The 16,735-nt window shown below is 39.3% G+C and overlaps 1 protein-coding gene across 1 annotated transcript; it reads right to left on the bottom strand.

Annotated features, from left to right (window-relative positions):
- Window positions 1-828: 828 nt before the first annotated feature.
- On the bottom strand, window positions 829-8,913 carry LOC763396. Its single transcript, XM_001199349.4, has 5 exons — window positions 8,860-8,913; window positions 5,982-6,198; window positions 5,230-5,362; window positions 4,074-4,185; window positions 829-3,452 (listed from the first exon to the last, which is right to left on the bottom strand). The coding sequence occupies exons 2-5, from the start codon at window positions 6,157-6,159 to the stop codon at window positions 3,216-3,218; spliced, it is 660 nt and encodes a 219-aa protein (XP_001199349.1). The 5' UTR covers window positions 6,160-6,198; window positions 8,860-8,913; the 3' UTR covers window positions 829-3,215.
- Window positions 8,914-16,735: the final 7,822 nt, after the last annotated feature.

The raw sequence follows: 16,735 nt of genomic DNA, 5'->3' as shown, positions 1-16,735 counted from the left end.
AAAACAAGTCGCAAATTGGGAAATATTGCTGGTCAATACTGTTATTCGTCTCAAGTCCTACATGTATTCCCTGTGATTACATCCTAGTTCATTCTTTATCTTAAATGTCTAAAAGCATGATTAAATACATTCATTTCAAAGGAGTTATGTTTGATCTGAAAAACGATGTGTACTGCTAAAGAAGATCTCAATGCCATGTAGAGTTTTTGCTATCATATTACTTGAACATTAAGCCACTGAGCACTAAATGCATTCATTTTCATAGGCTCAGTGCAGGGTCTACCTGAGCACCATTTCATTTCATTTTTAAAGTTCCATCGACTGCTTATAAACTACTGAAATTGTTGCATTTGATTGGCTGTGAATACATTGTTTATACAAATGGGACACTTGTTATTGATAAAAACAATTATGAAATAGGGGCCCCGGTTCCAGTAGCCAATGGGTGAATTTACGTTTGATTCAGGGGAATCTCTGCCTCAATTCACATGGGAAAAATACTAATACGTGCAACAGTTTACAATTAATTTAAATTTGTTAATTTTAAAAATCCATCTTGGGGGAGGAAGACAAGCAGAGTAGAAAAACCACAAGAGCTGCTATCTACAGGTACATGTATTCTTGGAGTAGAGAATCATCGTTTTATCTGCAGAGAGGCAGAAACTACAAATCATTCCTTTCTGGCTGTCTGCAGATCATCTGTTTGGTGTCAGAAGGGTGTCAACTCATACTGTAACACAGAATTAATGCCCTCCTGGCTCCAAACAAAATGATATGGAGCCTTCATGAACTTGTGATCTCTTAAAAGAATATACAAGAAGACACTTCTTACTTTTCATGATTTATTCAAAATCAAGCACCAATTCGTGTACACATGAAAAATATAAATCCATATAATATATTCTGTATTGCATTCAATTATCACAGGTATAAAATAATTCTTAAACAGTTCAATCATATATACATGCATTCCTGAATCTTGATTACTTTAAATTCAGAAACTAAATTATAAAAGGATTAGTCTCCTTGCTTACTATACTTTTTATCCGATTTACTATGACATCATCAATAAATTTAAATGTAATGAAAGGTAGGTTCAAATTATTTCATGCCTAATCATTTACCAAATTGTATTTAATTTAATTATTTTATAAAAATTAACTCCTCTTAAGTAGCTCAGCTAACTTAATAGCATGTGAAACAGTGGGTTATTGGGAGTGACATATCTGGGTATAATATAAAGCATCTACAACTAAAGCTCTCTGAATAAAGCTCTCTGAATAACACAAATTGACTTACATGGGAGCAAACTTCACAATACTGTTTCAGTTTATTTTAGCTATTTTTTGTCTAAACAAATGGTACAAAATTGTCAAGTGTGTGGTATTTGCAGAGTAGAAGAAATTTCAAGGTTATCACAAAATCAGTTCCACTTCCTTCATAAGTGGTGGTTTATGAAACTCAATCAAATATTTACACCACCATTCAAATCTACTCCGAAATGGATGACATTAATATGGAATGCACAAAAGAGTTGATTTCATTTCAAAGTAATTAGAGCATCGGCACTACCAATACACGCAAACAAAAATCTTATAACTAAGGTCCTATTCATTATGGTTAATGACATGATGCAGTGCTCTTATGCAGCACTGAGTGAGATACATGTATTGGTGTCTTTGTTTTTCTTGAGAATTACAGCAAATTTCATGCCAGTTTTGATTTATCTCTATATGGATAGAAACGATTTGAGCAAATGAAGGAAAAACTATACAAAAATGTTTCACCAATATTGAATAGAAAAGAAATATCAAATTTGCAGTACATCTGAGAAAGTCATGACATCAATACTAAACTTCCATGATTGTATATATCCCTCCTCTTTATAATACCGGTACATCGGTATTACCGGTGTTACAGAATACTCAATGAATAACTTTGAAATAAACACATATGTACGAAGAAAAGACAGCACTTATATTTATCTTCCCATTCCAAACTTTGTTAAGCCTCTTTTAGATTGATAAAGAAATAAGTGACTTTCGTCAGAAAAATATGCAAGGTCCTAGTGACTTTGAAGAAAATATGCAAACAAAATGAAGACATGCACACACACATTGATAAAGTAATATATTCTTTCACCAGCACACAATATGTATGCTCACACCAATTAATTTTGAACTTTATTATCAAAAACTTGCTCACTTGTTAGAATACACAATTTAAATAAGACTCCCTTTGGCAGCATTTATTGCATCTTTAATTTGGAAAAAGTGTTCGCCTCGGAACAGTAATACAGGCTTTTCAGGCACATTTAAAACATCACATAATTTAGACAGATAAACCAGTATCTTTTGCAATATTCAACTCCATTCTTGTAGGCTTCTAGGTTTAAATCATCATGCATATAATGTTTCACACAATGTTCCTCCTTAACTAATTAACCATGCATCTCTGATGGCTTTCAACCATAATGTTTAACTATCACCAGGTAGAAGCTATCACATACTTCACAAACTCTATACAACTAGACTTTGAAAGAAATTGCCTGACTTCTGAATTGAATTCTTACTGCAGTTTCTTTAAAAATAAGTTGTCTTCGGTTTTTATAATAAGGTGTGTGATGGCTTTGACATGACATGAAGACTTTAGCATTATATACTTTTTTGAGAATTTTTTTAAAAACTAATTTTTTCATTACTCAAATTTAAAACAACCTTGTTCGTTATTGTGTGGGGTGTCATGGCCCAGCAGAAATTTCGCCTGCCAGACTACAACTGACTTATCTGGAACTAAATCTATATTGCAAAAGTATGGTACATTGGCAAGATATTAATCTAAATTAACCCCTCTTCACCCAGGTCTAGCAATGGCGCCTTATTGGGAGAAATTCCTTGAATGCCTTGAGTATCATATTAAGCTGAAGTTAGGCAGCCTAACTTCACTCTGGGTACTAATAATGAAACTTGTACTACACAGCTGAATTTTCAAAGAAAAATTTACTTATATGTACCATTATTTCAACTAGAATATCCTAATTTCTTTTGTATTTGATGATGAGTGATATAGTGTGGATGATGCTTCTCCCGTTTCCTGCTTATAGTTACTCAGATCTGGTTAATTATATCTCTGCACAAACGCGCACACACACACACACACAAACATGCACACATACGTGCAATCCTTTGGGGACAGGGTAATATAGAGCACAATCTTCAATATTTGATCCAATAATGAAAGATCAGCATGGTCAAGATGACGACCATGCCTGCATAACCCCATGGTGCATTGGCGTATGGTTTGAGTGCCTCAGTCAGCATATCATCCACTTCGTTGATACACTCTATCACTCCATCAGTCACATTGGATGCATTGATACGGATCTTGGTACACACATCTCGGTGGTGGGTTCGTAACCTGGTCTCTATGCAGTCACCTGGGATCACCCAGACCTACCGATGAAGAGAGGATAAGATTCATTGGTTAGTGACGTATCGTGAATGACAGTTTCAATATATTATTTACATTCAATTGTGGTTGGATATGTGGCATTTCTCTCATCACTCATTATTTGATAACCATACTGCATAATTCCCACAAGTTCACTCTGTATATAATACCCAATATTTACAGCATTCAACAAAATAATTAATGTTTGATGCTACAGAATCAATAATCAATACCGTAAGCTTGTAAACTACTGTGTACTCACTGGGCATATAATATGTATGTAATGGTGGTTATTTTACCTGACTGCTAAGAAAGCATAATTGCTTGTTAGTAAGCAACCAGAGGACCGACCGCTTTAGGTCCTCTCCATATCAAGCCAACAATAAAATTATCCTGACGTAAACATCACTAAACAAATTGGGAACTCTATGATAATCTGTACAGGATACTCTTTTTTTTTTGGGGGGGGGGTAAATATAATAAAATCCTGATGTCAGGATGGACTTCCTTTTCAAATTCATCACAAGATAACATTATAACAATTCATTGTAGAGTTTGTTTACTTCCTTGGCTAATGAAGGGTTCCATTACAATCTCCCAAGCACACATGTTTATTTACTTACTCTGGATGTGTTAAGAGAAGCCAAAATCATCGTTGAATTATCACAGACTCTTCCACCAAACCAGCTATTCTGCACGGCTTTCCCAAACAGAGTTTCACTCGATGAAGGGTCACTGTTCACGATGACATTGGACAATAAGAGAAGATTGATCTTCATCAACACAACATTCATTGTATCCTTGCGATTTGTAAACACATGTATGAAATGAGGACTCAACATATCATATCAAAACCTTTGCATATATTCTATTTAGGGAATATAACATGTACAAATATTCACGCCTCATCTTATCTTAAAGGTAATACAAAGTTTTTGGAAATTTGGTGGATAATGATTCTTTACAATTTGGGTATATTTGGATGCCCTTGTGGATGTTTTATAAGCACTAGAAAACTTGGCCCCTAAAACACTTCTGCTTTCGAGCAAAATAGAATATAAAAATTCACCGGGGCTCCCAGTAAATTTGGATGAATTTCAAACAGCGCCTAGGGCCTTACAATGGTAGCTGCGACCATGAAAATCTCAGAATATGTAGTTGTGATATAAGATCCAAACGGGAATAGCTAATTGATCGATTTTACTCAAGAAAGATTGTTTTATAGCCTAATTAATATCTTGACCTTGAGAGGGAGCTATACAAAATAAAGAGCTTATTATTTACAATTTCATAAGTTTAGACTTGATTTCAACCGCGACAACGATCACTGAATATTGTAGGATCGCATATGCTTCCAATATTGAAATACAACATAGTCAATGAGTATAACACGATCTTCATAAGAACTGAAGATTAGTAAAAAAAAATATGGGAATATTCACAATGTTTAACAAAGTGCATGCCATTTTGTATTTTTAGAAAGTCACATTTCCCTTTCTTCTCATTCATTAAATGGGAGAAAACACATTAAATACACACATTTCCAGTCTTCGATCCATATTCTGTTCTTTCAGTTTAACCTGACCAAGGGCTAAGATCATGTTTAACAAAGAAAAACTTGGACCTCAGACTATTCTCCTTTGTTAAACTTGATTTTGAGCTGAGCTTGATCTTAGCTTAGAATCAAGGATAAATCTTAAAAGCAGGCAGCCCTTTCAGTTTTCATGTAAATAGATAATCCACACTGAGCATGTGTGATAGATGTTTGATCCTACTTACTCCAAGTCTTCGACCACTGATTCTACTACAGAGGCTGCTATCACATAGCCATAATAGTAAACATAGTCCAGGTAAATCTCTCCAACTGAGTTGTTAGTGTTGATGGATGCTAGTTGATCTATAACATGTCCATCTTAAAAGAAGAAAGAACAAAAAGGGGTCAAACATTCTAAGTTCATATGTAATTCAGTATTTCATATGTGATTCATGATGTGAGCAATAGAAATGCACCTTCAGCAATGAAATCTCTATAGAAGTTATCCTCATATTCATAACATCAATATTATCACACATAATCTATTTGTAGTCGGTAGTATCTCCAGAAATTCTCCTGCCGTTTGTACTATACACAAGAATATAATCACTTTTAGATCCAACATGATTCAATTACTAAGGTAACTGATTATCATAAATTAAGGTACATTTCTTACATAAACATGGCTCAAAACAACCCTTGCAACAAATTTATGGTAACAAGTCACATATGAATGAAGCATTCCATCCATACATACATACATCTAATTAATCATTATTAGTCTTCTCAATAACACAACGGGTCAAAAGGTCGTGGCAGAAGGGGAAAAAGTAGTAAACTGGCCTATTGAAAACCCGAGCCCATATTTCCTATCTTTACTATGTCTTGTTGCATACACACGTATGGATCCAGGACCAGACTTGTTTCTTTATTGTTTTTAATAGGATATCTAGTTTTATATTTTGTAATGACCATCTCTACATTTATGGATACCAACCTGCATAATCGAGTAAGTTTTCTGGATCACAGAGCCAGGATGGAGGCTCAACATTACCACAAGCAGCTACAAAGCTACTTGGACGCCATTGGTCAGCCAAAGAAAGGTCAAAGGTTAGAAGGAGAAAGAAGAGGGTTGAAAGGACTGAAATGGAAGGGAGCTGCACGCCAGGGATCATGATGTTGAATCGTTCACAAATTGAAGGCAGAAGAATAATCTACAACAGAATGGAAAGAAGAAAAAAAAATCAACTCCCATATCACATGTCACACAAGTGTTGTTTAGATTAGATCATAAATGAATAATGAGCAATATATACCGATACATCATAGCTTTACCAGGCAGCCTCAATTTCTTTCTAGAGATTTGTAAGGGTTTTCTCTGCATTTTCACACATATCTTAATGTAGGATCTTGTACAATTTTTTTTTTTTTTAAACCCCATAAAGATTGGCTGTTAACACAGATCAGCGGCAGGCTGTCTGCGCATGCTAACAGGACAACCAGGGAGATGTCAGTTATACCACCCATTGAATATTGCGCAATAGCTTTAAATGACGTCACTGGTAGAGTGTCCGTAATACACGCTTTTTTATTTTATCGATATATCAGGAGGAGCTAGGAGGGAACCAAGCAGTGCAGTCGTCTCTCAAAAAGGAGGGGGGGGGTGGGGGGTGGGGAGCTAAAAAGGGCTTTCAAAGTAAGTTTACAAAATTTCTTTCCATTTTAGTATTAAAGTCATGTACCAAAATGGTATATGTTTCAACCTAATGATCATGATGATTTGATGATAGTCCACATTATGTTGTATGTTTTGGCACTCAAGAGTAAAGGTCAATACCAACCACAACTCTTTTTTTAGGCCTTATCAAAGCCAACAAGCAAAGTCTGTAAAAGTGTTATGGTAAAAAAAACGCTTCACTCAATTCACCCATCACCCATCATCCTTCCAGAGACCTAGAACCAATTCAACAATTTACACAAATAGCTTTTTCCCATGGACTGTTAAATATTGGAACGACCTGCCTAATTACATCCTAGACGCCCCTAACATACATGTAGATATTTTCAAGAAAAGGCTCTGCGATTTTTTTCACAAACAACACCAAACGGAAATAATTCCACCAGGTCAACCTCCAGGTCAGCCCTCTGACGCGATGCGGGATCCCGCTTTGTCGGGAGTAAAATCCAGAACCACAACCAGAATTCTCCGTATCACCAGATCAAGATACGCCATTCACACTAACCACACTCCTACAATGCATGAAGTCAGTCTAACCCATATCGTAACCGTACAGGAATAACCACACCAGTCTCCAGCAGAGCAAGAGTCCATGTAGACAGCAATAACCATCTGATTTGGGTCATTTCTTTAATAAAACTGACATTTGTTGTCATTCCCCAATACAGATGGCAACCCAGAGATCTCGTACCGTGGGGGTAGCTATAGCCAACAATGGCAGCTTTTTCTGTCAAAACATTTTCTCCCCGATTTTCTTTATTTAGATCTAATTTTCTGATTTCTAAATCAGATGTAAATTAGGTCGGTATGTCATTTGTCCTAATTACAGTTATCAAAATTTGATAACTTAATATTAAATACATAATTTACGGACTTACTTATATGAATTATCCAATTTGTATCTCAGATCCGTGAAGCAGTACGTTCATGCATTCGAAATATTACCCGGCGGCCGATATATTTCCGGGTCCACCTACCAAAACATAGCCAAATGGCCAATCAGAGCACTCGTTTCGTGGGAGTTCGTTGGTCAAGCTGGGCCGACTCGTACGTAGCTACGGTAGCTATTGGACGCTCGAAAAGAAAAAATGAATATTCATCAACTAAAACCAAGACGGATAATGTTGACGACGAGACTTTCTCGGATTAATCATTAATTTAGGATCTAAATGAGCAAGCTATCGTAAGTCAAATAAGCTATATATATGTTATTTTTAATTTGTGTTGTAATTGCAGCAGTTATGAGGATGTAAAGAGTGAAAATCTCGTTGCATATCTCATTCATCGCGGTCCGGTCGAACCGAACCATTTGTTCCGTACAGTGCCTCACAGAAAGAGGTCCCCAGACTTCAGTCTCTATAATCGGAGGTCTAGTGGAGCCAGACGTAGTCTCAGTGGAACAACCGACGATTAGAGAGACTGAAGTTTTCGGTCTAGAGTCCATGCTAATGCGTATTGACCTCTAGCGCTGCACTACGTGCTAATAGGCAGCAATTGCTCACATGAATAGTCAATACAAAAATAACACACAATGATGCCGATGTGGCTGTAGACTAGGCAAGTTTGACGATAGACTCACGATTTTAATTTTTAAATTACGGTATTCTTTCTACATGTTCTAACATCGGTGAGTTGAACAAATTGCATTTTTACTAGATCTAGATCTAGATCTATGTCTAAGACTAGACCTAGGTCTAAGTCTAGACTAGACTTAGATCTATCAATATCATCTAGGTCTAACTTTAGATCTAGGTGTCATCAATTGTCACTAAGTCTAAAGCACCGATCTTGAGTGAAATCAGTTGAGTTTTGTACAGTGGTGTTCGAAATGTTGAGAATCAATACAACAGGTTTTAATACACAGCCAGGATAGTAATGCAGCTATGTGTCTGTGTGGGAATAACAATCAACCGCCCAGTTTTTATCCCAACACTACAACGATATTTTCAATTAGTGGGACTGTGGACGAAAATGAAAGCCAGAACGAGTCGATCTACATCCCGTATCTTTGAAAGTATGGCATTTATAGTTATTTCTGGCTTATCTTAAACATTAAAAGATACATATGCATATATTGTTGTAGTTTTTACAGTCCCTTATACCGACATTTACCGTGATCTTAAACAAATTTACGTACCAACACCGGAAACGGAATGTTTACACACGGAGACCAATGACGATCGCTTACCGGTACGTACGTAAGCGCACGTAAGCCTACGTTTCCCCAAAGGGCACAGCGCCTTTTTTTTTTAATAAAAGAAAAGTGCCCCTTTTTACTTTGACAAGTGCCCCTAATAATTCATTAAGTGCCCTTTCTCCTTTTCACCTCTGATAAGTGTCCCTTTATTTTGACACATACCCAATTCCTTCAAAATGTTTCCATTTTCACTTTTGATAAGTGCCCCTTCACCTCTGATAATTGCCCTATTTTTAAGTCTGAGAGGTACCTCTTTTACTTTGACAATTAAGTGCCCCTTTTTCCTTTGTAAGTAGTGCCCCTTCCCATGTTTATAACTACCCCTTTTTAACTTATATTTTCACATGTGCCCCTTTTCCTAATTATAAGTGCCCCCATTAAAAAAGAGCCCCTTCCCCCTTCTCATAAGTGACCCTTTTCATCTCTGGTAAATTGACCCTTCACCTCCAAAAATTGGCCCTATTCGAATCTCAGAGATACTCATTTTACTTTGACAAGTGAAGTGCCCCTTTCCTTCCTGATCAGTTTCTCTTTTCACCTCTAATACAATAACTGCTTCTATAATTTTGACACGTTCCCACTTTCCTTTATAATAAATGTTCTTTTTCCTTCTTATAAGTGCCCCTCCCCCTTCTCATAATTACCCGTTTTCATCTCTCATAAGTGCCACGTTTATTTTAACATGTGCCTCTTTTTCTAGTAATAAGAGCTAGCCACTTCCCCTTCTCATAGAAGCATGGAAGTCGCTCTGCCGCCCCTGTATACCAGTATCAAGACTGTCTGTATTAATGATACACTGACATGTACATGCAAATGCATGATAATTTTTGCGCTTCTTGCTCCCAGCAAGATAGTTTTCTCCTACATTTAATTTTGTTGCTGTTATGAGTTTATGAGTTTATATTCATATTTTTGTTATCAAACAGGAATAAATAAATGAATATAATACATTTGTACAATGATAATTGTAAAATGATGATAGAAGAACCAATGAAAATCGCAACTGATCTTCACTAATTCCTTTTCTTTTCTTCCTCTTTGTTTTCTGTCCCTTTCTCTCCTCTTTCCCTTTCACTTCCCTTACTTCTCTCTCTCTCTCTCTCTCTCTCTCTCTCTCTCATTTAAGTTTGCTGAGGGTGGCAGGGGCCCTTCGCCCCCTCCCCCCGATCCACGCGATTTTGGTGGGATTAATCGCAACTGATCTCTGCTTCTTTTCACCCTTTTCTTTTCTTCTTCCTCTTTTGTGTTACATTTTAGCTCTCCTCTTTCCCTTTCCTTTCTTTCTCTCTTTTTTTTGGCGGGGAGGGGGTGGGGTGGTCGGGGAGGGGGCAGAGGCAAAGGCCTTTCTCCGCGATCCACATCTTGTTTGCAGAAAAATTGCAACTGATATTCCTTCTTTTCTTTTCCTCTTTTGTTTCTTTCCCTTTCCTTCCTTCTCTCTTGTTTTGCCGGGGGGGGGGGGGGGGGACAACAGCATGGGCGGCAAGGCCCTTCCGGCCCCCCCCCCCCAATCTCCTTCTTTTCGCTTTTTTCTTTTCTTCTTCTTTTTCTCTTATTTCCCTTTCCCTTCTTTTTCTTCCTTCTCTCTCTCTCTTTGCTAAGGGGGGAGGGGTACAAATCGGGACAAATTGCAACTGATCTCCCCTACCTTTCTTCTTCCTCTTCCCCCCCCCCTTCCCCTTCCCTTACTTCTCTCTCTCTCTCTCTCACACACACACATTTAAGTTTGCTGAGGGAGGCAGGGGCCTTTCGCCCCCTCCCCCCGATCCACACGATTTTGGTGGGATTAATCGCAACTGATCTCTGCTTCTTTTCACCCTTTTCTTTTCTTCTTCCTCTTTTGTGTTCAATTTTAGCTCTCCTCTTTCCCAACTGATGTCCCTTCTTTTCTTTTCTTCTTTTGTTTCTTACCCTTTCCTTCCTTCTCTCTTGTTTTGCGGGGGGGGGGGGGGGTGAGTCACCAGCATGGGCGGCAAGGCCCTTCCGCCCCCCCCCCCGATCTCCTTCTTTTCCCCTTTTTCTTTTCTTCTTCCTTTCCTCTTCTCTCTTCTTTCCCTTTCCCTTCTTTTCCTTCCTTCTCTCTCTCTCTCTCTCTCTCTCTTTTTGTTTGCCAGGGGAGGGCAGGCGAAGGCCTTTCGCCCCCGATCCACACCGCGTGGTGGGAAAAATCACAATTGATCTCCCGTACCTTTCTTTTCTTTCCCTTTCCCTTCTCTTCCTTTCTGTCTCTTTTAAGTTTGCTGTAGAAGGGGGGGGGGGGACAAGGGCCATTTGCCCCCCCCCCCCTCCGATCCCCAACTTGCGGAGTGTGCAATTACGGACTCGCTTATGGATAAAAGAACATCATAATCAGATTATCCGACCCCGGAAACCCAATGAATTCATCAACTTTTATCATACTAGCCCATTTCCTTTCATAACTATACTTGACCTGTAACTCAGATGGCGGCCATTTTGGACTGGACCAATATGACCAGTAAGGCAGCCCCAAGGAGACCTCAAATCAACGAAAGAACATCATAATCAGATTCTCTGACCCCAAAAACTCAATAAAAATATAAACTATTATCATACAACCGCTTTTCCTTTTGGAACTACGCTTGACCTTTAACTCAGTTGGCGGCCATTTTGGATTTGCCAATTATGGCATACCCAGAGGGTGCCCTTCTTGGCGTCCGGAAGAAATCGTAAAAGTATGGTATAATCTACCTCTGGGCCAAATTTGGTGCTTTTAGAAGAATCTGCACCAAACAACCCCTATTTATAGCCCTAACAGCCTCCACTATATTGACTATGTATATGTGTGGACTAGAGTACGGACATTCGGTGCGGCAGGCGGACTATTGGTGCGAGACCTCTTCTGCACGGATTGTCCGTCAGACATTTGAGGCGCGCACGGAATGTCCGACACGGACATTCTGCGCGGATAAAATCCGCACCGATCGTCCGCTCTCGATCGATCTCTAATAGTCGGACGATCGGTGCGGGTTACATTCTACGCGGTCACACCGGCGTTAGCTCAGAGGTTTTAGGCATTTAATTACGGTATATGGGCCAAATAGTGACTTCCCAGAATTTTTTAGTTGTATAGTTCAAGTTCAAGTTCACTTTATTCAATACTTTCATCAAAATTATACAAGGAAAACAAACATATAAAAGTTAGAATATAATACATGTATCAATAATAACATGAGGATAACACAAGTGGAGAAGACATGATGGACAAGGGAAAATATTTTAAACATGTACATTAATGGTATTTCTGAGCAATCATAATTATGAAGTCCTCGCCAGACTCAACAGGGTCTGCTGCAGATGTCATAGCATAAATGCAGAAACAGCAGCTTCCCTCAGCAGCAATGCCAGCCTCTCCACAAGCAATCAGTTTGAGTCATTAAGCATCAGCGACACAACCGATGATGCTCAATATCATTGTCAGACGTCAACACCAACTTCAGCGTCATCTGGTCATGCATCGAGGCTACCACCACGCCCTCACTTCTCACCATCTAAAAACCGCAGGAAGATCCTGAAGGGCGTCATTATCAATTGCAATGGTCTTAAAAGTTCTGCGAAGTACTCTCAATTCCAAGCATATTAGTCATCACAAGCCAGATGTGATCCTTGGTTGCGAATCTAAGCTTGACGAGACAACCCCCACTTACAGTGTATTTCCTAGAAATTACACAGTATTCCGGAAAGATCGAAACGACCGTGGGGGTGGTGTCTTTGTAGCAGTGCATGAGTCTCTCATCTTAACCAACTGTCCGGAGTTCGACTCAAATAGTGAAATCATCTGGTGTAACTTACAATTCACCAACGCAAAGCCACTATTTATAGCAAGCTTTTACCGTCCCCCAAGTAACGGAAAGCAAGACCTTGAGGAACTCCAACTCTCCATCGCTAAGGTTATGTCTAAACACAGAAGAAGTCACCCTAACATCATCATTGGAGGAGATTTCAATCTTCCAGACATCGACTGGGAATCCTGCTCACTGACCAATCCAAACCGTGCAAGCATCCATCAACTTTTGCTTGACACCTTATTGAAATTCTCACTGACACAACTGGTAAGGGATGTAACCCGTCCTGCGTCTAGTAACATCCTGGATCTTCTTTTGACGTCCAACCCTGGCCTCATTACAGATGTATCCATTCATCCTGGCATATCAGACCACAACATTGTGTCCTTCGTCTTTTCAGGAAATCCGAAAACAGCCCGTGCACCTCCCAGGAAGACCTACCAATTCCACCGAGCAGACCACCAGATCATTAAAGAAACTGTTGAAAAGTTTTCAATCGATTTCTTCCTTTCATCTCCAGAGCTCCAAACTGTAGATGAGAATTGGAACAGGATATCTGTGTTCCTCAAGAAGTGTATGGAGGATCTGATACCATCAAAGATGAGCAAATCCCGGCGACACCTTCCGTGGATCACCACCGACCTCAAACGAAAAATGAGGAAGCGTGATAGGCTCTTTAAGAAAGCCCGTAGAAACCCCAGTACGTCAAAATGGAAGGCTTTCAGACAGCACCGCAACGTGGTAGCGAAACTAGTTCACCAAGCACACCACGATTACGTGAACAACATCATAGGGAACAGTCTGCAAGGGAATCCCAAGACCTTCTGGTCCTATGTCAAGCAGTGTCGGACTGAGAATATGGAAATCCCATCGCTTAGATCTGACAAAGGCATCCACACGACCAACAAAGACAAAGCAGAGTGTCTCAACTCCTTCTTCCACTCGGTATTCACCAACCAACAGGTTTGTCATGCTCGTATGGAAGGTTCCTCACACTTTCCTGATATCGGCCATCTACACATTCATCGTCCTGGTGTGGCAAAGCAGCTGTCAAATCTCAACCCATCCAAAGCTTGTGGGCCAGACGAACTTCCACCTAAACTCCTCAAGCTTGTAGCTGACGAGATTGCTCCTGCCTTAGGATTCCTTTTTCAGCAGAGCTACAATTCTGGCACTGTTCCAGCTGAATGGCAGCATGCGTTGGTAACACCCATCCACAAGTCCGGTGATAAGTGTGATCCAGGAAATTACAGACCTATTTCCCTGACCTGCATCTGCAGCAAGCTAATGGAACACATAGTACTCAGCCATATCTCGAAACACGTAGCTGCCAACAACATCCTGGTAGATGACCAACATGGATTTCGGCAGAAACTTTCCACCACCACACAACTCATCTCTGCTACCCAGGATTGGGCACACACCTTACAATGCAGAGGCCAAACAGATGTCATCTTCCTTGACTTCCAGAAAGCTTTCGACCGAGTACCTCATCGCCTTTTGCAGACCAAGCTCGAGCATTATGGCATAAGAGGAGACACATTACATTGGACTATGTCGCTACTTTCCAACAGGCAGCAAGCAGTTGTTGTCAAGGGCTCCCGGTCATCTTGGATGCCTGTTACCTCTGGGGTACCTCAAGGTTCAGTGATCGGACCAGCCCTCTTTTTGCTGTACATCAACGACATCACTGCAAATATCCAGTCCAAGATGCGCCTTTTTGCCGACGATAGTGTGATCTACAGAGAAATTCACACTAAGAATGACACCTCCATCCTTCAGCAAGACCTTCAAACCTTGTCTGACTGGTCAGCGAAATGGTTCATGGCTTTCAATGTCAAGAAGTGCGCCTCCCTTACCATCACGAGGAAAAGAACACCAATACAGCATGACTACCAGATTTCCAACGAGATAATACCCAGGATAGACAAGTACAAGTATCTCGGGGTAACTGTAACCAAGGACCTTCGATGGAATACACACTGCCAACTCCTACTGAACAAGGCCAACAAAACCCTTGGGTTGCTGCGGAGAATCCTGTCACCATGCACCAAGGATGTGAATTAGTCAAGAGCATACACAGCCCTGGTTCGACCGCAGCTAGAGTATGGCGCTGAAGCCTGGAACCCTCACACTTCTGGTGCTGCCGAAGGTCTGGAAAGGGTACAGAAAACAGCTGCTCGTTTTGTCTTCCGCGACTACCGAAGATCCACGTCAGCTACAGGGCTTGTTTCCCAGCTGGGATGGGATAAACTGCGCACACGTCGTCTTCTAGCACAAAGCACCATGCTCTTTAAAATACACCACCAGCTAGTCAACATTTGTCTTCCTCACCTCATAACCAAAGCTACATACATCAGCAGAAGAGACCACACACTCAAGCTCTCTGTTCCTGAGGCAACAATCGACTCCTACAAGTACTCATTTTACCCCCGCACCATTCGCATCTGGAATCAACTACCATTCACTGCAGTTACTGCCCCATCAGTTGCTGCTTTCCAGATGACCGCCTAGCTCCCTGTCATCAGAGGGTTGGAACCTCCTGTAGGTTCCAGAATGCTGTAAACCATATAGCAGCATGATTATTTTTACTTGCACGTCACTATTTTACTGTATAAAGCAATTGTACACCCATTTGTTGTCTGCACCGGCCTTCACCTGCTGTCACAACACATCCCATCCCAGTATAGCTTGGAAAAGCTGCTTCAGGGATTACCACATCAAGTATCAAGTAATGAAAGTATTTGGATACTAGACAGGAAGGCCGGGCCTTATGTAAAAGTCTGTCTCCAGTAATTGTATACAAAACTAAGTACATTATTTAAATTTTGTATTTGTTATAAAAAAGAGGAGAAAAAAAAAGGAAAAAATTGCATTCACACACACACACTCTCTCCCACTTTTCTGTCTGATGATAGTTAAGAATATAGGTTATTGCACTATTGAGTATTGTCTTAACAAGTACAGTTTAAATTTTCTTTTAAAACTATTTAGTGATGGACTCAGTCGAATATCTTATGTCATTCCAAATTTTTGGACCCCTGATAAAATTTGTATTTTGGGAAACTAGTGTCCTTACTCCTGGAATATGAAAAATATTTGAAATCCTGGTCTGGTGGCCATGAATATTCTTATTAAGTTGGAAATATTGTAAAATAGTATTTGGTAAAAGTTTTTTAAAGCATAAATACATAAAAAAATTGCACATTGATAAACATAAATATCGTTTACTTTAAAAAAAAATTAGGTTGTAAAAAAGAGGTATAGTATGAGCAAGGTATTGGCTGTGCGATATAATTCTTATAATTTTCTTTTGTAAAATTAAAAGCCTATTTGTATTTTGCATACTAGCGCATGCCCATACAAGAATATAATAATTATAGAAAAACATCTTACTAGAGTTGATGAACCTCACAAAATTATTTGTGGTGATTGGAACCTGGTACAGAGTATTGAGTTAGATACCTTCGACTTAGTAACAAAAAAGCAAGGGAAAAGGTACTTGAGATTTAAAAAAAAATGACTTTAATTTGGTTGATCTATGGCGTCAACTTCATCCTGATACAAAATCCTATACCTGGCGACAGCCTACTTCATTGAAGCAAAGTAGGTTGGATTACTTTTTAATGTCTTCAGATATATTTTCCTTGGTTAGAAAATGTGAAATTGGTTTTTGGCTAACGCACTGATCATTCAATGATCAGTTTAGACATTGTGTTAGATAAATGCCATAAGAGATTTACCTATTGGAAGTTTAATAACTCATTTTTGAAAAAGTCTGAATTTGTTAATCTTATTAAGGAGAAGGTAAATGAAGTTTCCCTACAGTACCTTAATGTTGACTGTTTTGATGGTAAATAATTTGAACATGTTAGTAAAGAAGATCTGAAATTTACAATTAATGACCAGTTGCTTTTTGACACTTTCTTGATGGAGTTGCGGGCGGTTAGAATTATGTATGCAATTCGACAGAAAAAGAAGGAAAAAAGTGTAGAAAAGGACCTTGAGACTGA

This window comes from Strongylocentrotus purpuratus, unplaced genomic scaffold (assembly GCF_000002235.5).
Source record: "Strongylocentrotus purpuratus isolate Spur 01 unplaced genomic scaffold, Spur_5.0 spur5_scaffold_14, whole genome shotgun sequence".
Lineage (NCBI taxonomy): Eukaryota > Metazoa > Echinodermata > Echinoidea > Camarodonta > Strongylocentrotidae > Strongylocentrotus > Strongylocentrotus purpuratus.
The sequence above is the reverse complement of the archived record's forward strand: the minus strand, read 5'-3'. Positions and strand labels throughout refer to the sequence as shown.

Coding starts and splice junctions, on each gene's coding strand:
- LOC763396 (XM_001199349.4), bottom strand. CDS start 6,159: ATGATCCCTGGCGTGCAGCTCCCTTCCATTTCAGTCCTTTCAACCCTC. Junction 5,363..5,981: donor AAACTTACTCGATTATGCAG/GTTGGTATCCAT, acceptor TCTTCTTTTAAG/ATGGACATGTTATAGATCAA. Junction 3,453..4,073: donor CTTCTCTTAACACATCCAGA/GTAAGTAAATAA, acceptor CTTCATCGGTAG/GTCTGGGTGATCCCAGGTGA.